This window comes from Ambystoma mexicanum, chromosome 2p (assembly GCF_040938575.1).
Source record: "Ambystoma mexicanum isolate Mex_15411 chromosome 2p, UKY_AmexF1_1, whole genome shotgun sequence".
NCBI classification, from domain to species: Eukaryota; Metazoa; Chordata; class Amphibia; order Caudata; family Ambystomatidae; genus Ambystoma; species Ambystoma mexicanum.
In genome coordinates, this window is record NC_090923.1 from 153990125 (window position 1) to 154014889 (window position 24765).

At 46.8% G+C, this 24765-nt stretch overlaps 1 protein-coding gene across 1 annotated transcript in view; it reads left to right on the top strand.

The window, feature by feature from the left end:
• The window catches only part of TMEM43 (transmembrane protein 43), a 239491-nt gene that overhangs the window by 160926 nt on the left and 53800 nt on the right, over window positions 1-24765 (top strand). Inside the window, exons 4-6 of the mRNA XM_069643404.1 lie at window positions 5150-5244; window positions 6592-6641; window positions 14957-15026. Coding sequence (XP_069499505.1) covers window positions 5150-5244; window positions 6592-6641; window positions 14957-15026 — 215 coding nt within the window. The remainder of the gene's footprint in view (window positions 1-5149; window positions 5245-6591; window positions 6642-14956; window positions 15027-24765) is intronic.

The following is a 24765-nucleotide window of genomic DNA, read 5'->3' on the forward strand; positions in this document are numbered from 1 at the left end:
GGGTATCTCAGGTGCTAAGTGTGTTTTTGCCCCGGTAGCATTTCATGTCACGGATACGCGTTTATTTAGTAGACCGAACTGTCAAAAAGTGATTGCAACCGTATCCGCGGTATCGTGTTTTGTTCATAGCACCGGTTCATTCAAACACAGAGTACTTACCTTGAGACTTACTGTACAAAGTGAATTGGTTAGTTGTAGTATATTTAACGTGTGGTTTTGTTTAAAGTTTAATAGAGGTGTTGAGTTTATAACTGATGGTTTAAAAATAAATGTACTTATATTTTTTACCTGAAACCTTGAGTCAGTGTTTGCTTGAGTCACAGTAATTGTGGTCCCTTTGTGTAATCTCTGCTACTGCTCATATACTCTTGAGATAAGCCTGGCTGCTCTGCTACTGCTACCACTATAACTTAGTAGTACAGGCTTGTACCAAAGGTAAAACTTGTATTGCCACCTGTAGTCTTAATTGTGTGTAGTGGGCCCTAAGGGCACTGCACAGGATTCTGCCTAACAGATGCACAGTTTCTGTGTGGCTTTAACATTGTGGAATGAACACCCAAAATCCTACAGTCAGTGAAGGGAAATCCTCCCCAACAATGAGAGTGTTTAATGCTGATCCTATGCTCCATTTACATCAATGGAAGGTGCTGACATAGATAAAATCATTGTATTTGATCTAATGTAGTAAACCCATCTGTCTACGGACTCAGGTGGTTTATTTCCCTCCTGTACTCTCTTCTGTTTCCACAGAGACTGTATCTAATCCTTTAAGGTGTGTAACATTATCAGCACAATGTTAGGAGTATTTATGTTACCATGTGAGCAGAGGGATAAGAGATAGGCAGAATGTAAGGGAAGGAGGAGAGCGAACAGAAGAGATAATGTGAGAGGAGAAGGATGCGGAACATAAGAGATGGGCAGAGTCTAAGGGAAGGAGGAGAGCGAAGAGAAGATAATGTGAGAGGAGAAGGATGCAGAACATAAGAGATGGGCAGAGTCTAAGGGAAGGAGGAGAGCGAACAGACGAGACAATGTGAGAGGAGAAGAATAAGGAACGAAAGGGGAGAGACACATGACGCCGGGAAGGGTAGAACAAGGTGAGTGAAATGATTTAATTTCAAGAGATGAGTAGGAAGTGAGTACAAGAATGAAAGTGTCATAGGGGAGTCGGTGAGGAGGAAGGGAGACAGAACAGGTGCTTGAGAGTGAAGAACTGAGAAAGAACAGACAAGATTGTTAAGAATAAGAGAGACTGGGGAAGGAGGGTGGGCGAGACCGTGGAAAGGTGGGTGAGATGAGGAGTTAGTTACAATAAGTAATTCAAAACATAACATAAGAACAATAGGAGGGATTCTGTGGCTGTGCTACACTGTACATTCCGTCATTAGTAGCGAACATGTTAATGCGGTCTGGTTGGGACTTATTGTGATCCAATCCCCAGCCCTCTGTAATGAAACGACCTCCGAATTTAGGATTCTGGAGCAGGCCTCTGCCCCCACCCATCCACCATCTAATCAGATCCCTCAACTTGCCCTCATTTGAAAACTTTCACTTTTCTTGGACTAAGTTTACTCTTCTAACAAATTCGTAAGTTTTCGGTTAGTCCAATACAATCTATTAACCATTGGATTGTGTGTGCTAGACCAACAAACCAAAAAATGCCTCCTATTCACTTCAATGGAACCCCCTTGAAAACGCATCTGATTTCACTGCCCTTGGAGACTCATCGGGTTGAGAGCTGTCTACAAGAGTTTGGGCAATTTGTCTCTTGACGTACATCTTCACATATACGTGAGGTACCATGGGGAGGGGGTGGGGAGGAGCAGACCCTGGCAAACGATGCTTGCCTTCACCCTCTTCCAGCAACCTTGAATACCAGGGGACCAGACTTCAACAGCTTTCTCTTGAGTACGACTATAATGAAAAGGTGTGACGGCCACTGGTCTGGAGCATGCAGACCCCATGATTTCTAGCCAGTGAAGTAAGTGGCAAGGGAACCAAGGGGCCTCTGAAGTACCGAATAGGTCGGAGAGAAGGTACACTTGATTTTTAACCGTTCTGAGCATAATGGGTTGTGATATTTTGTTTAGAAAATCCGTACAGATTACTTGTGTATCATCAAGACCATGCCGGCATAATGGCCAAGCCAAAGGTGGATCGCCACCCAGGTAAATCGTATGAGGGCACCTTGCACTTCACAGGTTCCAATCCTATGGCGGGATGATTTAGTCTTTCATTCCTTCGAAATCAAGTAAACGAGTACCGTTTAAAAAAAATTAAAGCATTTCTTTACAACTTTTTTTTTACAACACCTTGAAGATCATGAAGTACTATAGACGAACACTATCTTAGCAATATAGCGCTCTGGAACTGTCAATTAAAAGTATTACTTTCCCCTTTTCAAACCATGTTTATATAATGAAGAATATATCTGGTTGGAAATTGTGCTTTTTCTTTAATGCTAACCCTAAATACAGTTTTTTTTTTTATTTATTTTGAAACTTCTTTTTTTTAAATAGACGAGTGGGATGATGGGATGGGCAGAAGCTTCTAACAGTATAGTTTGAGAAAGGCAAATGAGTAAACCATGCTCTCACCATTTAGTAATCTGAACTAACACGTGTTTCACCGCATTAATGCTTCCTCTGCGTCTATACGCTTTTGAAATAAATTTGAGGGCACACCTCTGACTACTTCATTCAAGACTAATCAATGGCTTCCCAATAAAATCGGTGTGCTTAGTTTTCTAGCATCAACTGGAAGTAGGCGCTGTGTACATTCATGCAGTATTGTCAGATCCTAGTAGGAATAACCTATTTTCCGTTGGGTAGAAACTTTGTAGCAATTGGTATTTCTTTGATCTGTTAATCTGACAATCTTTTTCAGATGTCATACATTTGTAGAACTTGTTCAACATAGCCCCTTGCCCCAATCTCCCAATTCTATAAAGAGCTTGTTAGTTAATCAAATATTGTGCCTTCTAATGATTGTTTGGTCATTACTTGGTCACTGGATACCAAGTTGGGATATGTTTCTGGAACCTGTAGATTCCATGTGGAGTGCCGTGAACGAGCTTGAGCATTTTAGTCTTCATGTGTTCCCAGATTTACCACGGTCACATGGTTCGACAGCTATCCAGGCTATTACCTTTTTCGTGCCGGATGATGATTATCTTGCACCATTGTCGTAGATCCTCTGATGAATACCATATGTTTGATCTACAGCCCACTTGTGCCCTGGGTCGCAATGGTCTTGCCTTTGGCATGCCGCCAACATACCCACAGCTTGCAGCTACCGGGAGGCTGGCGCTCACACTGGCTTAAATAGTGCACCTCTCGGGCCTCTGGAACGTCACACTTCGATTGATGGCCGCCAGCAAAGGAAATGGAGGAAATTCCCTGAGATGAGGGAAATGAGTGCAGTAACTGCCCACTCCAGCTTTAGATAAGTAGGGTTTTTGCTAACAAAAGACAAAAAGCTGGGCGGTAGCTCGCCTGGTTGCAATAGCAAAATTCACAAAACTAGCAGGCAATGAGGATCCCAATGAAGGTGCTGGAGGAAATTAAAGTATGGATCATAAATGCCCCATTGATTACAAAAAACTAGTATCTTTGATCAAAACATTTCCTGCCTCATGTCCATCCAAATATGAGTTCAGGCAGTATTAGCCTTTTTTGGGGCACTCAGAGTAGGAGAGTGTGTACCTTGGAACACAGAACAGGGTTCACAAAATCCACTAACCCATTTGCATTGGTAAGGAGATTTTATGAAGGGTGAGTACCATTTGCATGGCAATTGACCTTGCTAGCCAGCATGGGGATGTTTTGAAACTTTATTTGACAATTATTGAAAACAAAGTTTGTTGGTAGTAAATGGCCAATACATGTTTCACTGTGCATGGCTGGCCTTTGGGTGGAAGCATTGCACCAAATATGAAGTCTGATTATGGTGTCATGACTGAAAGGGAAACAAGGATAAAAGTGGACTGTTAAAAAACAGACGAGGGGGGGAAAGGGTGGATAGCAGATGACCAATATTGCTCTGTGCGCGTGCCTAGGGACTATTTTCCATCCTGGTCCAAAATGGGTCTCATCTTCTTGATACAGTCATCCGGCACCTCTATGAGCTGCAATCGGTTCCAGGCGATATAACCTAAGCTGGCATAGATAAAGTGCTATTTGAAATGCATTAATTTATTCTGCTGAATAGATAATTTACTGCTAAAATATGCAAAAGCATACACAATAAATAAAAAAACACCCGCAAAAAGTCTCTTCAACAGAGATCTATGCTAAGGTGAGCAGTGGGATGGCTTCCAGGCAGCAGCGGAGTGCCAATGCGCCGCATGCTACAGTGCCCCTGCTCTCGCCCTCTCCCTGGCCCAGATATTCCCGGCAGGATTCACTTGCCCACTTCTTTCCCATGGTCCCCCCTGGCATACCTTGAGCAGAGTCCTATAACCTTCATGCCTTTCAGAGAGTCTCGTAGAGGGAGTTTGTTGCTCCAGGACTTCATGCAAGTCACCACTGCCTCAGGGTTTGAAGCGTAAGTCCCAGATGTAGTCTTTCCCATCAGAACAATGGTGTCAGGCACACCCCTCCCATTCAAATCCTGCCACAATCCGTGGAAAGGATCACTGGCGTTTTGTTTTGTAGAAGTTCAGTATATCAACAGTTTTATAAGGTTAAATCTAGTTGCATCAGCCAAAGAAGGACACTTTGCAAAGGTCAGCCTTTGAATGCGCTTTACCCAGTTCGTGGCTATTCCTTTTGATGAAGCGTTTGTCATGCAAGTAACGTTTGTTGCATCCCTTGGGTAAAAGTCCAAGTTAAATGGAAATGACATGCCTTGGACTCGTTCACTTTCCCCACATGTAGCCTGACTTGGGGGAAGCCAGGAAGAGCACATCCATGTTATCTACACTCTGCAGAAAATTTGAATTGCAAAACTACCACCCACTTTCCTAATTGATGTTTGCTAATTGGATATTAAACTGGAGCTACTGTGCCGTAGAAAGGAAAGCACAACTTTTCTAAGTTGGCCCGACAGATTTGCTTTAAGTTCCAGGCTTGAAAGAAGCCTTTGCAGCGCCTGCCATTCTATTTCAGACTGATCATATAGGCCTTGTTTTTTTATTTGTCTTGTGCAGCCCCTGAGTGATCCCAATTATGGGATTTCCATTGAGTGTGTCAAGCTGAAGCGCCAGGTCGAGATGTACCAGTGGATCGAGCAGGAAGACTCCAAGTAAGTCATTAATGCATTGACAGTGAATTCACCTGAATTGCCTTTCAGGCCATCAAATGTGGCGAGGTCCAGCTATCCTCTAGGTGGACCTGCTGCCTCTGCTGCCAGCAAACGCTGAGCTGGTCTTCAGAGGACCTCAATCAATTCTGCCAGAAACTGCAACTTCTTTCTAGAGGGATCGCAGTGCCCAGCTGAGACAGTAAATAACAAGTAACAGTGAATGGAAGTTGTTATTGACCTCCTCTCAACCAATCGGAATGTTCACAATGCAGTCAATATCTAAAGGTATTGACTGTGTTCCAAACATACAGACTTGGAAATAGATGTTTGTCTGCATTCAGCAAAACAGCAATCCAATATCCTAGAAAGATTGCTGTCAACAAAACACACCAACCTAATTTAACACAACGGAGTGAAAGCTAAAACCTAGAACAAAGCTTTCACTTCTGTAAATAGAAAACGCTCACTTTTGAACATTGAAGCTAAAGCAAGCTTAACCCAAAACTGTTCCAGTTCAACAAAGTTTACAAATACAATCCTTACTTTATAAAACCACTTTTAATTCGCTAACACATCACGTGTGTTTTACTCATTATTAAACTCGCCTGTTTCACTTCAATGCCATAACTCGCTTAGGATAATGACCTGCTCCCAATTTATGTCCTGAGGCAACCCCTCTCTAGTTCTATAAGGCTATATTACTTTACTGTGTTTCACTATTTAATGGCTAAAACAAAGTCTGATAGTTTGAACAATATCAATTCAAGTTAGCTAGACTACCCAAACTAGTTCATCAGATAATCTAAACTTTTACTGAAAACTTGCCGAATTCCTGCTAGGGAAGCCACACAATATTTGAGACCCAACGTTGGCAATGTGCGTGCGTCCTGTGTGGTGCGCACAGCCAATCGGGTGCGAGAAATATTTTCGGGACTTCCATCAAAGATATGCTAAATGCACACACTCGCATATCGACTAATTTAAGGTGACTGTCAGTCTAATGGACCTGTTTTGCTGATTGGCTTTATGCGGTAATTGGGGGTGAGCTTTTCGACTCTGCAAATGCTCACACCAATGACAGATTTTCAAAATGATACAAATGTTCTCCATTGAAATAAATGTATTTTCCCTGTACGTATCCACTGAGAATGCATCCTGATGACCCGACAAGATTGTATTATTTGTTGGGTTGCTGAGCCCTACTGCAGTAGTAGCCATGTAGCAGAGCAATACAGCTTTCAATAGGAACATGTATTCAGTACAAACCTTCTGTATTACTTCTATGCAGGTTTGCCCTTAGTGGTTTCTGCTGGGCTGACAATGTGTGTTGTGTTCCCCTTTTTATAGGGAGTACGAAGAGAATGGAGAAATTAAGACAGAAACCCGTTATTCATACAGTAAGTATTTCTGTTTAAAATGTGCATTTTGTTGAGATTCTGAATTATTTGTCTGCAGTAACGCCTTTTGAAACTTCACAGCAAATGACGTAGCTGCTAATAGTCCAGCAAAACCTATTTACAGAAATAGCCTCATTGGGGGCACTTGCATATCACAAGAAGACCCATGGAATGTTGAGCGCTCAGAAAAGATATTGGACATCAATATTTATTGATGACTTATTCACCACCTAATGGGGAGTGCAGTATATTTAACCCAAAACATGGATGTGTGGCGAAAGTTAATAAAGGATGGAATAAATCTCATAACCAGGGGTGTTCTAAGGCGTTTTATGACGGGGCTATGATGGTGATTATTGGATAAGTTAGTGGTCACTTAATTCCAGGTGCCTCTTTGCAGGTGTTCCTCAGGGTTGATTTTAAGGGATGAGTTACCCCACAGGCTGCTAACGTGGGACCTGACCAGGTTTCATTGAGTGCTTTCCTGGTGAGCAAGGTAGTCACATGACCGGCTCATCACTAGGGTGACTGACTTCAAGACTCTATCTCAAAAATCCAGGTGGAAATGAATGAGGAGTTGAGTGGTTTCCCTTCGTAAGAGGCTACAGATGTATTCAAGGCGGTGGTAAAAAGTGGGAATGAGCCAGATGTACGTCAGCCTAATAAAGTCAATCTAGAATGTGTCCTGTTCAACAGTTCAAAGCATCATTAAGGCAAGGGCGTCTCCCCTGGGCATTCCTCACCATTGAACTACCACTGTACCCGGAGCCAATTGATATGTATATAGTTTGTTGGCATAATGTATTATTTGTAAATCTGTGAAACGTCATGAGTAAAGAATAAAGTAGAACATACAAATTCCGTGCAGTGCTTATTGAGTTGCACAAGAGAAAGTTACTGCCTTGCATAAATAAAATGTTATTGCCCTGTGGAGAACCAGAAGAAGGATGCAGACACTGTACAGACATTTTTACTCTGTTGTTAATTTAAAGTAAAAGAAGGCCTATCGCTCCCTATAACTATGGGATGGCCTCTAATAATAATTCAGCATTTATATAGTGCTACAAACCCTCAAGTATCTGAGCGCTGCTTATTATTACCCTCGGTGTGTGGTGCTCATTTATCGATCTCGGAAGGATGAAAGACTGAGTTTGCCCCTGCCGGGATTTGAACCTGCGTCAGCAGGCTCTGCACAGATGTCAAAACGAGCGCTCTACTCGCTGTGCTATCGGACTTATTTTACTAAGCTGCTCGTCAGTCAATGTGAATGTCCAAAACAAGTCCATCTGCTGTCCAAATCTAACGTATATGACCCTACCACTGGTATAACTAACTAGAGCCAGGAGAATGACTCCCTTGCTGTGTTTTATCACAGGGCGTTCTTGGCTTTGTTCTTCTGCTCAACAAACCAAGTGTAAATATTTTTTTTCTATCCTCTGGATTAGGTTTTGAAGTTCCTTTAGAGGACTGGTCATCTCCCTGTCCTCTTTCTTACAGTTTTAGTTCTCTCTCTCCTTCTCTTTCTCTCTTTTTCTCTTTTTCTCTTTCTCTCTTTTTCTCTTTCTCTCTTTTTCTTTCTCTTTCTCTTTTTCTCTTTTTCTCTTTCTCTCTTTCTCTCTTTCTTTCTCTCTTTTTCTCTTTCTCTTTTTATTTCTCTCCCCACCCCCCCTTGTAGGATCGAGAGCCTCTGGTATATTGTTCTTCTCTTCGATAATTTGATGGCTCAATTTCCCATTACACTTCACCTCTTCCCAAAGTGCAGTTTCATGTATGAGTCTTAACTTACTGAGCTTACGGGTCTGCACTCCCCAAGTATCTTTCTCTGTTATAATCTCCTTCTTATCCTCGGAATATAGGTTGTCTTTTCCCAAAGTATAAGGTTTCTAACTCTATTCCTTTTCCACTTATTTGTTATTGTAGTTCTTCTGGTCTCTTTAACACAGTTCTTGTTCATCAAATTATTTCCACCTCTTTTACTATTAGTACTTGGATGATTTTCGAGTAGCTTTGTAAGGGTGCAAAGGAGGAGACTGGCACACAGGTGGCATAGTGTTTGCCATAGATGTTTATTAGCAATGAAAATAAAGTAAACACCTAACTGTCCCTAACTCTAAGAGGAGTTTCCCTGCTTCAAATAAAATACTAAGGGCTCAGTCAGAATATCTGTGTAAATCAATAGTCCACCGTTCTGTGTCAAAACCCTACTTCTTTCCCTTACACTTGAACCTAAACTAGAGATAAAGTAAATGTTCTTGGTCTAGAAGAATGCCTCCCTTATTCTGGACTGGCAATAAAAGTTCACTTTCAGATTTGTTTTTTCTTAGGGGAATGGCTCCCTTCCCCCAGTTCAATATCTTTCTCCAGCACAAAAAACATAACGTTCAAACACTTCTTTTCAACAGTACTCTGCCTGTTTCTTTGCACTGTGCTTCAGCACGTCTTTACAATTTTGGCTACCATAAGAATGATTTAGTAGTTCAACACAGCCAGGGGGAATGACTCCCTTCCCCTGGTCCTGGTTACGAGAATGAATCCCTTCTCCTGGTACGTGGGCTTCACAGTTCAGTACAGCCATGGGTAATTACTCCCTTCCCGGGTCCTGGTTACGGGAATTAATCCCTTCTCTTGGTACCTGGGCCTCACAGTTCAGTACAACCAGGCTGAATGACCCCCTTCCCCTGGCCTCTTATTTATTTATTTATGTTTTGGTTGCACAGTTCAACACGACCAGGAAGAATGACTCCCTTCCCCTGGTTTCTCTTTTGCTTTCAGGCTTCTATAAGGGGTCAGACATGTGAGGCGGATATTCAGAAGAAAAATGTATGGCGTGATCATTGAGGGTCGATTCTTTAGAATCACACCTAAATACAATGGATGATAACACTCCGAAATTAAATGACCAGGTGAGGGAATAGATGGCACAACATGAGAAACTCACTTTGAAGATATCTGAACAAGTAAACTTTTGTAGAAGAAACCACTTGCACATTGCTGGATTCCCTAACATGACGTGATGAGGTTTTCAGTGACTAAACTAAACTAAAGGAAAGCTTCTCTACAACAGCCTGTCTTGACTGTTCCTTCAGTACTACTAACAACATACATTGTCACTATTAGGACCACCTTGTAGCACTTATCCAACTTCCACCTGTTCTGCTTCCTTGCCAGGCCTACAGTCTCCAAAGGTTTGCCATTCAGGTCTACTCCCCCTGCCCAAGCACTGTTTTACAACAGCAAGTGCTTTTTGTGGTCAGTGTCAACTGGCAAGAGGTTACAACAGCTTCACAGCATTCAACAATGGACAGTTTCAAGAACTGATTAGGCAAGACAAGATTCACACTGATTCTCTTAAATACTTTTCTGCAAATTATGCTCCCCTTCTTCTGGATATCTTTTCCCTAAAGGGCAGCCTTTTTGCCACTTTTGTTTCCCAACTTCACAAGCAACCAAAGACTGACAATGATAGGGTCTCCACTGGTTTTGCCAAGGTGTGTGTCCCAACTTGCACCAGATGTTGCATACAATATGGGCACTTAGTTCCAGATTTTACATACCGTGCATTAGCCCCCTTCTGCTGTTTTCAATATTGTCTAGATTCTGTTTGCCTTACTTTCAGCTTCTCTTGGCTTTCTTATTGACATCAACTCTTAATAAAGTCACCCTACAGTTGGTTGGGTTTTCCCACATTCAAGATTTGTCATTTGTCTTTGGTATATTAGGTCTTCTCTGCTTTTCCTTAGTCAGATGTTCAAAAACCACCTGGGCACTACTTTCCCCCTTATGTGAGTGCTGCTGCCTCTGCTGTTGTACAACTGTTCGGGATTCGGATTCAAAACAAATGTGTGGATTACTTTCATTCACACGCAAGTGCTGCTTTGCACTCCGTCTGCTTCTACAGGAGCATCTCTCACTCGCACTCCTGATTCCAACCTGCTAGCGGGGACAGAGCGCTCCGGGGCCACTGGAACTGTGTGTACTCACCAGTCTAGACATGCTCCTAGTTCCCTTTGTGTCTCACAGTACTTCTGCTACTTTGGATCTTCACGACTTGGGAAATCTCTTTAGTAAGTATGCCTTCATTCACGCCACTTTCAATTGGGGCTTCTCTTGCTCCGGAGGCCCTCTGGTGCACACCAGCCACCAGAGACGACCTCAAGGCTCACATGTGTATGCCAGCCACCCAAAACAGCCTCCTGCATGCTTCCTGCTGCGCAGCCTCTGCAGTACGGGTCAAATGGGTGAATGCCTTCCTTTTGCACACTTCTCACTGCGCGACCTCTGCACTTCAGGTTTCTGGTGATACAGACCCTCTCATGACCCGCAGCTGATATCTGCCATGCAGTGGTACAGCGTTCTCTGTTTTTACCAGCTTCTGTCGGGGGTTCCAACTCTAACTATGTGCCTTCTGTTTCTGATTTCCTCTGCTCTTCACTCTTCGTTTTCTATGGCCTGCACCTCCAGGGGCCTTATAAGCCTCTCAGTCTGACTCAGGCGTGGGTCATCTGCAATAATGAACGGACCACTCCTGCAACATTGTGCCTCTTCAACCGTCTTCTTAGTTACAGTACCTAGCAAATTATGGGACTTGAAGTCCCTAATAGAAAAATGAGTTTTTTCTTTTGTTTTACTTTCTAACCTCACTTTGTACCTTTTAACATTCTTTGAAGGAACTTTATAAGAATTAGTCATTTATCTAGTTTGTGAAGGGAAAGGCAATAATTTTATGCTGGTGTTATTCCCAAATTTCCTTTCACTGCACTTCTGGGTATTAGGGCATTTCTAAGTCTTCTAACTCTCTCGAATTTAAGGGTTTTGATTTCTCCCAAGGCCTAGGAGTGTATGATTGAGTTCACCACCATTTGAATGCATATCTTGTGGAACACAAAGATGGTTATTACAACAAGCCATTGCAATCTTTGGCAATGCAGAGCCATCCTCCCAAGAGAGTGAAACACACATGCACAGATTCGTCTCACTCCCCTCGGCCTTCTCTCCTGCCAGGTGATCCTCCTGCAGAACACCACCCCCAAGGTCGGGATCAGACAGTGTCTGCCTTTCCCTGGCCACCTGGGAGGAGGCTCTAGGGAAGGTATTTAGTGAAGGATCCGTAGGATTCATCCCACTTCTCAACAATATAGTTCATATATTGATAGGGTCCTCGACCCAGGTTCCTCTCCTGCTGCTCACTTGGTGAATTACCCTGCCAAGTACTGCCACGAGGAAGATGGCTTGTAGTTTCCTTATGTTTTGGGTGCGAGTCTGTGAGGGGTCAGCAATGAGAGGCAAGGTGTTCATGTTTTCAAACAAAGATATTTATTAAATAAAAGAAAAGGTTGGGGAAATGCCTTTCTAGCCCTATTCTAAAGATGAATTTCCCTACTTAAAGATCAAAACTAAGGATCTGTCTGTGTCAGGAAGTTTGTAACTAATAATCTGTCTGTGTGTACAAAACGTCCTATGTTGGCCCTAACACCATAAACAAAATAACAAAGGGTGCAAGGGCATTTCTTTGTCTTGATGATGGCAAAAGTGTTCAAAATGCAGAACAAGCAGGTGAAATTTGCTGCATCCACGTTCCGCCGTCCCTCTGGTTCACATTCTTCTGCTGTGCTTGCTAATGCTGTGCCACCGCCTTTCTACTTCTGCTGCTACTACTACTGCACGCACTACAGTCACAGTTCCAACTCCTTCTTTTTGCCTGCACTTGAGGGGGCCTTTTATTCTTCCCGGGTTCCTTCAGATGTGGGCTATTCGGCTTAATTACCTGACTACCGCAACAGTCCTCTTCCTCGTCCCAGTACTTGTGGGATTATGGGACCTGTAGCCCATTCCCAACAAACTGAGATTTTCTAACTTCTGTTTGGCAAACAGCCATCAAAAGTGTAGAATTATGGGGAAAGTTAAGCGAGGGGGTTTCCCAGTGTTCCTAGCCTGTTCCCCCACACTCCCATGTGATCCTCCCGCAGTACACCACCCCAAATGTCAGGATCAGGAATTGTCTGTGAAAGAATGCAGGACACAGACTTGAAGCTGAGATTATTTACTGGAGTTTATTCAAGTGCACACCGGTTCAGCAACACAATCTCTTGAACTGCCCTTCTCATCTGCACTTTTATCCTTGTATTCCATACTCCACATTCCACACTTACTTCAGCATGGATTGTGATGTGATCTCCCTTTCTTACATTAAATAATACAAAATATAACAAAACATGTGAACAAACAATACAACTAATTTGACATTGGTGTATGACAAAAAAACAGCTACATACAGAGTAGATTTTCTATATATGTACTTATCTAGTAGTATAAAACCAAACCACTAAAGGACTTCACTTTGGTGATTAACCAGATTAATCCTAGTGTTGATTGATTAAACATTGAAGTGGAAAACTTAATATTTGCATATATGCATTTTTTGATGGTTACATAAACCATTTCCTTTTAAAGTGTATCCTATATGTAACTCACATAGTCTCTCAGTTACGTACAAAAGTCTTCCACACACACGGTTTGTGCCAGTTATGCAACTCCCTTCTCTACCTCTCTCTTCCTTCCCAGAGTTGAAATATTTATTTTTCCTATCTAGTAGTATAAAACCAAACCACTAAAGGACAGGTTCACTTTGGTGATTAACAAGATTCATCCCATTACCTCAGCATGGAATGTGATATGTGAAGCATAAAATACTACAGTCTGTCTTTCTCTGGCCACATGGGAGGAGACTTTAGGCAGGGTTTCAGTGAGGGATCCATAGGATTCTTCACATGGGAGCCTGAGCAGACTGACAGTAGGCCATCAAAAACTCAAGGATTAGGAGGTGTTCCTAGTGGCAAAGGTGGGGAATACCAATGGAGTCAAAACGTCTCCCCGGTAGTCATCTCCTCAATTGATTCTCCCTCAGATAACCGCCCCTAGGGTAAGGAACAGGTAACGTCTGCTGTCCCCTGGCCACATGGGAGGAGGTCACTGCCGGGGAATTCGTGATGACTTCACTGGATTAATCACAGGGTCCCAGACCCATACTTCTATACTTCTTTGCTTCACGCCAGTCTTCCAGTGATTCTCGCTCAGTGCGGAGCTGCTCTGGCTGACACGGGCTTTGCGTTCTTTGACAGCCCCGCCTCCTTCCGCTCTTGTACCTACAGTGGGCTTCCCCTCGTTCTCTGTGTCTCGCTCTCTGCCCTTTCTCAGCTCTCCGCCCTCTCTCTGCTCTTCTCACTCCATCGCTGGTTCTTTGGCATCTCATCCCTTTTCATTCTCCTCTGCATAGTCCATTGGAGACTTGGATTTAAATGGGCAGGCTCAGTTTCTGGTTGTTGATAATATAGGTTCACTTTATCGTCCGGAAACTGATAATATTCTGGTGTATTATACAAGTCATATAAACCATCACTTGGATGCCACCAGAGACTTCCTCATGGGAACGGAGGTCCTTGTCCCCAAGGAGGAGTCTCTCCCGGTGAGATCCCACTTGCTTCGACCACTAGGGAAAGTGTTGCAGAGCAGGGGATATCCCACTTGGGGAGAGGGGACAAATGCCCTCAGTTCGTCACAGTCCTTTATTCAGTAGGTTGAGATATTGTCAAAATATATCACCATGTTGGGGTGGCACAGCTCAAAACATTGCCAGCTGGTAGCGGGGCTGGGTCATGGATTCAACTGTAATCCAACTGTCACACCTGTACCATGTTGTGTGGACCGAGAACCCTCCTTGACTTTGTGGAGACCTGCACTATGTAGTGTAGTCCTGTGGCCCTTCTGGCCTTTCTAGAATCGTGTGCCATTTAGTGTGGATCCATGAGCCTTTTGGAGTCTTGTAGACCCCTCCATCATGTGATATAGATCCATGACCCATCTGTGTTGCTTGATCATGTAGAGTATCCACTAGCCTTACCATAACACAGATCCTGATCTAGGAATGCTGCATATAGGCTTGTTTTTAACCATTTCAATATTTTAAGACAATGCTGTAGAGCAAACGCAGACGCATTTGCCGACTCGTAACAGTACTTTGCGTTTCCTGTTATTGGCAAATAAAATGGATTTCTGTTATTTACTCATTCATTTGTGATCTCCCTCAAAATAGCTCTGCATATAATGCAGATATCACAAATCCTATTTTTTTGTTTGTTGCATAGACGTATTATGTGATAGTCTGATGTTGGCACCTTTCTGACCGATGGCTTTATAAGGATGCCAGCATGTTGTGCTGAAATATAGAGAATATTCGTTCTCTTAATACTATTTCCTTTTCCAAATTGTTGTCTTTGCATTTCCATAGTCTAAAACTGCTGCTTTGCTGTTATCTCCAGGTACAGAGTGGAGAACTGAAGTTGTGAGCAGCAGGCACTATGATCGAGAGATTGCACACCAGAACCCAAGGTAAGCTTGACATCTCATGGCTTAATTATTGTCTTCCCTAACAAAAGTAGTCATTCTGCAGCTTGGTTATAGAGGACCATGTATTGTAAAACTCAAAATTACTTTGTTTGGCAACAAACCACTTTCATGTAGATGTGTTGCAGTGATCGTATAGTTTTTAATATCCCACCCATGACTGGTACATTTATAAGTGACTGCTCACAGATGGGGGGAGAAGACCATCTGTACCTCATGCTAAGATCCTTCGAACTGTGTAGCAAAATAAATCCTGAGCAGGGCAAGCATTTTTAAACAAAATGTAATGTTGTCTTACAGCAGTGATATTCCAAAATGTCACAATGTTGTGTATCTGTTATTTGGGACAAAACCACTGTTTTGTGGCTAAACAAAAATAACACTTCATAAGGACATAGAACATCAAGTTAGAATAGGACCAACACTCTGTTTTTCTTTAATGCTGCGCAAAACATATGGGGACCTCTTCATAAATAATTTACCTGGAGCAACTCATTTGCTTCTGGAGTGAGACTATTTGATTCACAAAGAAGTTACCCGTTTTAGCTCTGGCGTAATCCTGATTTACTCTTCTCGTTCCATGAGTTTGAGTTACTACTGGTAACATCTTGTGAATCAAATAGTTTCTCTCCAAGAGTATGCCAAGAGTACAATTGTTTAATATTGATCATCTTGTTCACTCTTATATGTCCGGTGCTTCAAATAGATCATTTGTGGTATACTCATGCTATAATTATTTGTTGGTCTACTGTTGATGAGATTTGGGGGTGAGGGTAAGCTACACATTTCAGCATGCAAGCTAATACCAGCCAGGAGCGCTTTGTTTCCAAAACGTATTCCTTGTTCGAAAGCAACTTGGTTTACAGTTTATATTTTTCTCTGCGGGTATTCATCAGTTTACCCATCCTCAATGGGTCTTTTAATCCTCTCTGGGTTATTAAGTCCTTCGGCCTGGCTTGGGCTGTCTAGCCCTTCTGGATAGCGTATGGCATTTACCTCCATGAGGTGTTTCGTTGTTCAGACTTGAGTTTGAGGACAACTCTGTTCTGGGGGAAATACAAGTCCCTAAAAAGTAGACTCCTTATCGAGGTTTTCTCGACTTCAATCTGACACCAGTGAGATACCCTGCAACCTATTAGATTGGTCCAGAACATGCATGTGGCTAATGTATGTGTGCTGACTTCAGTTTGTTTCAAATCGGGGGTTTTGTTTTACATTGTATCATGTTTACGGGCTCACTGCAACATATGCTAAAAGCAGCAGCCTATATTTGAGAAACTGCGAACTGAGATCACATTTTTCCTTCGTGTTACAATTTAGGGGTATGAAAGCTGCTGTTGGGTTTCTTCCAGTTTGAACAATAGAATGAATGTAGCCCAAGTCTCCAAAATAATAATGTAAACGAGAATAACGTGATATGATGGGAAAATGTGTATTTCTCCTGCATGGGGTCTGGCATGGATTCACATGCTCATGAAAATTCCGTCATCAGGCTGGGAATCCTCAGTACAAGAAAAACACAGTTTAACTTTCATTTACAAACTATATTTCTCCTTTAAACCAATCACTGCCCTCTGGGTCATACTGCCCCCATCCAATGACCATCTTCTCCCTAAGCCCCTCCTCCGGCAGCCATCTTCAGATTTTTACTGCACGCTTCAGTGTTGGGAGTCCTTGGTTTTGCTCTCCCAGCTACTTTTATATTTTCCGTGTTTTCGACGAGAAAAAGTTCTATTTTTGTTCCGAAGGAGCCCATGTGCTCTTTTTTCCATCTGCCGACAGCAGGGACCCGATGGTGGTGAATTTCAGCGCCCCTCAAGGGCGAAGATCGTCGAAGATTCTAGAAGGCCATCTGGCCTACTTTGTTCCCTCCCACCATGACTGAGGAGGAGGAGGGAAGGTCCTTCTTCAGGCCCTGCACCAAATGCAGGCTAAGGAACGTGTTTGTAGAAGACAAACACCTGCAATGCCTCTACTGCCTGCACCCAGACCACAAGGAGGTGGAGTGCGAGATATGCCTCGGGTTCTCCAAGAAGACGACGACGGACAAGCACAGTAGACTGGCTGTGTGGCTTCACGCGAAGGCCTCTGACCAGTCCTCCAAGCAGGGTCATGACTCACCCAGTACAGGCCGGTCTGTGGAGCGGTCTTCTAAGTCCTTTGAGGGCACCTCATTTGTGGGGGCCTAAGACAAGGCCAAGAACAGCAAGGTCAAGTCCACCGACTTTGCAGCAGAAGTGAGTCCCATGGTGGATAGGGCGCGATCGACATCACCGTCCGCCTCAATTTCCAGCCGACAATCGAGCTCCTCCTCAAAAAGGAAATCGTCTACCCCGGCTAAACTACATAAGAAATCTGAGAAGCCGCGGATGAGGAGAAGAAGGCTGAACAGCTCAAGCAGGCTCAATCGGCACAGGTACCGACTTCGTTTGCGACAGAGTCGACGACTTCTACTGCCACAACAGCTAAGGGTGCTGACCTTGCGAAGGTAGCCCCCACAGCGCAGAATGTATCACTACCCCAGTGCGTAACACTGTGGCAGTGACTTTGGAAAGGTCTGCTGACATGCAGAAGGGGGCAGACTGGCTCTGGCCCCGGTTCAAGACCTTCAGTGGGGAAAAAAGGAGGGGACGGGGAGGCCCCAAAACAGGCCTCCCAGGCCATGGCCCAAGCCATGGAGGTCTCGTCCACAGACAACGAAGACCAGGAGTCCTTCCACATGGTCCACGGGGACGTTGAAGAGGAGGACGACAGTGACGATGGCGCAGGGCCTAGTTTTCCAGTCCTGCCATCTCGGCCGGTGAGACATTTCCTTGGACAGTCTGTCGACCCTGCACACCTTGGTGTCAGAGATCCAGATCCAGAGGAGGATGTCCCCGGACGCGGCTCAGGTGGTCCCCCAGGTCCCTGACCAGCCTCCAGCGAAGAAGAGGAAGCGGCATCCAAAGCCCCCATTTCAACCTCCGGAACCACGTCGGGTCCCTTCTACCTCAGCAGACCCAGACATGGGTACAGGGATGGATATGGCCACAAAGGATGGCAACGAGGATATAATTGCAGCGGATGGTGAGTCTTTGCGTTTGGATGCTCCACACAGGGTGTCCCCATCGGATGAGGTGGTATCGTTCCACTCCATGATCTCCAGAGCCTCTGCGATATTCCAGCTTGTGCCAGAGGAAAGCAAGAAGGAGGGTTTCTTGTACCAGAGGCACCAGGCCAAGAGGAAGACTATCACAGCAGTACTCCTTCTGGACAACTTTTGAGAGGAGGGCGTGGCCCCCATGAAGAGCCCTTGCACGGCTATAGCTAAACGGGATAGGCTGGAGAAGAAGTATTGGGTGCTGGACTCCGCACCCAAGTGCCTGAAGTCGCAGCCATCACCGAATTCGGTGGTATCGGTGGCCGCGAGCAAACGATTGGCCAACCCATCCTCGTCTTTGTTCCCTCCGGACAGCTAGGGGAAGAGGATGGATGACATATGAAAGAAGGTGATTTAAACCGCGGCATCCACTATCAAGGCGTCCAATGCACTGGCGATCCTAGCCAGGTATGACCGGGAATAGTGGTACAAGCTGAGGCCTATTCTGGAGTTCCTCCCCGACAATAAGAGAATGGAGGCCATCGCTCTCTTCCAGGAAGGGGAAGTAGCGTCTGATCATGCCATCACAGTGGCATTGGATGCCTCAGACACAGGGTTCCGGCAGATGGGTAACAGTGTCTGCCTTCGTCACCAAGGCTGGAAGAAGACCACAAATTTCCATCACGAGGTCCAAGCGGAGGTGCTGGACATTCCCTTCAACTGATAACATTTATTTGGGAAGGTCGTTGACGAGTCCCTTGACACCATCAAAGTGGATACGGATACGGCCCATTCCCTGGGCACTCTACAGCAGCACCGCTCTTCTTTTCGCTCCTCCAGCAGGGTTTACTAAGGTTCCTTCACATCGTACTGTCAGCCTTCCAGATCCACAATTCAGGAAGCCTACAGAGGCCATTCCCATGCCTAGTAGCAGAGGGCAGCGTTGCCATCACCCATAGTGCAAGACGCCGAAGCAACACTGAACTGGCCGGGATGTTGGGCCCCCACTCGTGCATCCTGGTTGGTGGCCGGATGAAGAAGTTAATCAGTGAGTGGAAGAAGATCACCACCGACAGGTGGGTGCTGGACGCTCTCGCCCAGGAACACACCCTGGAGTTTCAACGCAGGTGTCCGCGGATTCCTCTGGTTCCCCGTCAGGAGCAGCACATCCCTGCGCTCCTGGAGAGGGACAGGCCATGCTGCGAAAAGGGGTGATAGAGCTAGTTCCCCAATGGCTCCGGAGTCTATTCCAGATACTTTCTGATCAGAAAGAATGGGCTGGTGGCCCATCCTAGACCTACGACGACTGAACAAATACCAAAAGTTCAGGATGGTCATATTGCAGCACATGCTCGGCCAGCTGGAAAAAGGAGACTTCTTGACGTTGTTGGACCTGGAGGACGCCTACTTCCACGTCCTCATTCACAAGAAACCTCCAGATGTTTCTACGTTTTGGAGTGCAGGGACGACACTACAAGTTCAAGGCTCTACCTTTCAGCTTGAAGTCGCCCCCCAGAGTGTTCAGAAAATGCCTGGCACTGGTGGCTGCCCATCTATCTATGCCTACATGGCATACATGTATACTCGTACCTGGACGACTGGCTCATTCACGCCTGCTGGTGGGAGCTGTTTGTCCGACACACACCGATGACTGTTCAGTTTCTGTTGGATCTGGGATTCTCCATCAACTATCTGAAGTCCTGCTTAACACCATCGCAGAACGCAATGTTCTTAGGCGCCACACTCACAACATTGTCTTGCCTAGCGTCGCCCTCTGAAGGGAGGGTAGCAGCCATTCAAGGTAAGGTGCAGCGACTGTCGTCGATGAAGGCAGCCATGGTGCGGGTCATCAATTCATTACTGAGCATGATGTTGTCCTGCATCTACCTCTGCAGGTTGCAAATGCGACCGCTTCAGGAGTTCCTGGATGCTCGCTGGATTCAGGTGTCCAGAAGCTTCAGACAAGATCCCTCTCGATGACACGTTCCGTCCAGAGATAGGATGGTTGGGCGTCCGCTCCACCATCGCCCAGAGCACATGTTTTCAAAACCCCCCATACCAGGAGTCGATCACCTTGGACGCCTCCCTGGAAGGCTGGGCAGCCTACACTGCACGTCTACACGCCAGAGCCCTGAGGCTGCGAGGAGAAGGGTCTACATAATCGACATCCTGGAGCTATGGGCAGTGTTCTGGGCCCTCCAGTCGTTCGTTCCTTCTCTGAAGGGCAAGGTGGTGAGGATCTTCACAAACAACACCACCACCATGTTCTACATCAGGAAAGGGGTGGGGGGGGAGCACTTGATCCACGGTGCACTCCAAGGAAGCACATGATGTGTGGCGCTGGGCTGTTGGACAAGGGATGTTCCTTGTCCCACTTAACCTAGCGGGAGTCAAGAATACCATCCCAGACTCTCTCAGCAGGGAATTGCGCTCTTGTCACGAGTGGGAACTACGGTCGGATCAGATGGACCGCATCTGCAAGTGGGGCAGGCCCCAGATTGATATATTTGCGATAGTGGCGAACTCCAAATCCCCGAAGTTTGCCAGCAGATTCCAACTGAGTAGCCGGGAGGACGAGTTCTCCTTCCCATGGGGAGGGCTGTTTCTGTATGCGTTTCCTCTATTTCCTCTCCTGCTAAGAGTCATCGACACACTCGGACAGTGTCAATGCAGGATGATATTCATCACTTCGGCGTGACTGAGGCAAATTTAGTACCTGGACCTTCTCAGTCTGTCACCGTCGTCCGGTCAAGCTGCCAGTGGTTCTGGATCTTCTCACCAGAGAAGGAGGCACAATCCTGCATCACGACCCAGGATCGCTGAACTTAAGGGCTTGACTCCTGCAGCCCTAGAGTTTGGAGGATATGAGTTGCCAGCGGGTCAACCTTGAAGTGCTACGGTCACAAGTGGAAGAGTTTCGCTAAGTGGTGTCGGTCACAGAGGATTACCCCTTTGAGGGTCACAGCCCGACAGATCCCTATCCTTAGCCAAGGCTGCACTGGCGCACGCCTCCATCAAGGTGGCTATCTCCTGCTACATCAGGTCACCAGGAAAATCTTCACTTTGGTCCCACCGACTCGTCAAAGACTTTCTCAAAGGACTTTTCAGATCTTTCCAGCCGGGGAAGGCTCGTGTCCCGGCGTGGGACCTCAACGTGGTTCTGATGAGGATCGTGGAGGCCCCCTTCGAGGCTTTGCATCAGGCAGATTCTCTTGTGGAAAACCGCTTTCATGGTGGCCATCACCTCTGCCAGAAGGGTAGGTGAGATCCAGGCCCTATCATGCAAACAACTTTCCACTAATCGGGGGGGGGGGGGGGGGGTGCTACTTTCCACCTCAACAAGCCTTTGGTGTTAACTGTTTTTATTACCTGTTCTTTTCCCAAAACCTTTGTCGCTGGTGGAAAGGCCCTTGCACTCATGAATATTCCCTGTAGTTAGGCTGGGAATCCTCAATAAAAGAAAAAACAGTTTCACTTTCAAACTGTATTCCTCCTTTAAAACAATCACTGTCCTCTGGGTCATACTGTCCCACCCCCCCCCCCCCCCGGTCTCCTCATTCAATGACAGTCCTATCCCTAAGCCCCTACTCTGGCATCCATATTCAGATTTGGTAAGCAGGTAAAGAGAAGAGCTGCACAGGTGTAGAGGGAGGGTTTGCGTTTTAATCCATGCCAGACCCCATGCTGGAGAAGGTTTAAGTTACTTACCTGTAGCTATTGTTCTCTAGCATGGATTCACATGCAAACGAGGCGAGGTGGCGTCGGATCACGCCATAACGGTGGCAACGGACATTGCCGATACCGGATTTCGCCAACTGGGCAACGGAGTTTGCCTCCGAAGACGAGGATGGCTCAAGGCGACAGACTTTCGCCAGGACATCCAGACCAGAGTGTTGGACATGCCGTTCGACAGCAACAACCTTTTTGGTAAGGCGGTGGACGAGTCTCTACAGGCCATCAAGACCGACTCGGAGACGGCCCGGGCCCTAGGGGTGCATCAACAGCGAAAGCACTTTCGGAGATCCGGAGGCAGACAGGGTGCCTCCAAAGGATCCAGCGGTGGCTCCTCCACTTACCGCCAGGTGGCCCGCTCCTCTTTCCAGGAGGCCTACAGAGGTCGCGTCAAGCAAGGGGGATCCCGCTGTCGTCGCCAAGGAAGCCAAGGTGGCAAGGCCGCCTGCAAGCAAGACTGACCCGGCCGTGTTGTTGGGCCCCCACCGAAGCACCCCGGTGGGAGGCCGGCTGACGAAGTTCGTCAGCGTGTGGGAGTCCATCTCCACCGACCGTTGGCCAACGGGCACTCGCTGGAATTCCAAAAGAAGTGCCCTCGCATTCCTCCCATGACTAGGAAGGAGAATCACTTCCCTCAACTGCTGTTGGAGGTAAGGGCGATGCTCAAGAAAGGTGCCATCGAGCTTGTCGCCATGAGGCTCTGGGGCTCCGGAGTGTACTCAAGGTACTTTCCTCGTCAGAAAGAAGACAGGCGGTTGGCGCCCCATCCAGGACCTGCGCCGGTTAAACAAATACATCAAGGCGCAGAAATTCAGGATGGTCACCCTCCAGCACGTGCTGGGACAGCTGGAGGAAGGCGACTTCCTATCGTCGCCGGACATGGAGGATGCTTACTTCCACATCCCCATTCTAAAACGGCACAGGAAGTTCCTCAGGTTCGTGGTTCAGGGACGCCACTACCAATTCAGAGCCCTACCGTTCGGATTAAAGTCGGCACCCAGGGTTTTCACCAAGTGCCTGGCACCAGTGGCGGTGCGGCTGCGCCTGCAGGGGATCCATGTCTACCCCTACCTGGACGACTGGCTAATCCGGGCAAGGACAAGGGAATTCGCCGTCGAACACACAGCGAGGACCATCCGGTTGCTCACAGAGCTGAGGTTCGCCATCAACTACCCCAAATCCCACCTGGTTCCATCGTAAGTAGCACTGTTTCTGGGAGCGAAGCTTGATAGAGTGGAGCAATTGGCCTCCCCTTCAGAGGAGAGGACCAAGACCATGCTGGGCAAGGTGCGGCGCCTGTTAGCCACGGACGTGGCCAGGGTGAGGTCCATCAAGTCCCTTCTCGAGATGATGTCCTCATGCATCTATCTTGTACCCCTTTGCAGACGTCGGATGCGTCCGCTACAGGAGTTCCTCGATGCCTGCTGGTTTCAGGCGAGGGGCTGCTTCGAGGACAGGATCCCTCTCGACGAGTAGTTCCGTTGGGCGATCCTATGGTGGGGCACCCGTGCTCACCTCACTACAGGCACGGACTTTCAAACCCTGGCATTTCAGGAGACAGTGACGACGGATGCCTCTCTGGAGGGTTGGGGGCCCACACCGGAGATCCCAGCGCAAGAGACCTTTGGCTCTCGGAGGAGAGGTCTCTTCACATCAACATTCTGGAGCTCCGAGCAGTGTTCTGGGCTCTCAAGTCGTCCTCCCGTCCCTCAAGGACAAGGTGGTGAGGATCTTCACCGACAACACCACCACGATGTTCTACATACGGAAGCAAGGGGGCACCAGATCCCCAGCCCTATCCAAGGAGGCCCAGGATCTGTGGCACTGGGCCGTCACCCAGGGGATGTTTCTGGTTCCTTTCCACTTGGCAGGAATAAAAAACACCATCGCCGACTCACTCAGCAGGGAGCTGCGCTCGTGCCACGAGTGGGAACTGCGCCAGGATCAAGTGGATCGGCTCTTCCAACGATGGGACAAGCCCCAGGTCGACCTGTTCGCGACGGTAACGAACTCCAAGTGCCAGAGGTTCGCCAGCAGGTTCCCACAGCCGAGGAGCATGGGCGATGCTTTCTCGTTCCCCTGGGACGGCCTGTTTCTATACGCGTCCCCTCCGTTGCCGTTGCTGCTCCGCCTCATCAACCAGCTCAAGAAGTCCAGGTGCAGGATGATCCTCGTCGCATTGGCGTGGCCAAGGCAGATCTGGTTCCCGGACCTCCTGGACTTGTCAACGTCCCCGCCAGTCAAGCTACCGGCGGACGCAGATCTTCTCTCCAGAGAAGGAGGCACCATTCTCCATCACAACCCACAGTCGCTGAACTTGCAGGCCTGGCTCCTGCAGCACTAGAGTTTGGAGGGTACGATATACCGGCTGATTGCAGAGAGGTTCTTGCAAAGGCAAGGGCGTCCTCAACTCTCAAGTGTTACGGTCATAAATGGAAGAGGTTCTCTGTCTGGTGCCGTGCATAGAAGATTAACCCTCTGCGGATTACGGCCCCTCAAGTACTGCCGTACCTACTGTCACTGGCCAAAGCTGGACTGGCCCATGCCTCCATCAAAATACATCTGGCTGCCATCTCCCGATATACCAGGTCTACGGGACGGGCGTCCTTGTGGTCTCATCGCCTGGTGAAGGAATTTATGAAGGGACTATTCCGATCATTCCCGCCGGTGAAGGCTCCTGCCCCGGCGTGGGAGCTTAATGTGGTGCTAACCAGGCTCATGGGGGGGCCCCATTTGAGCCTATGCATTCAGCGCCTTTGAAGTTCCTGTCATGGAAGACAGCGTTCCATGTGGCCATCACCTCCGCACGACGAGTGGGAGAGATCCAGGCCCTATCTTGCAAGCCTCCATACTTGACTTTTCATGACACGAGGGTGGTGCTGAGGACGCACCCCTCCTTCATGCCCAAGGTGC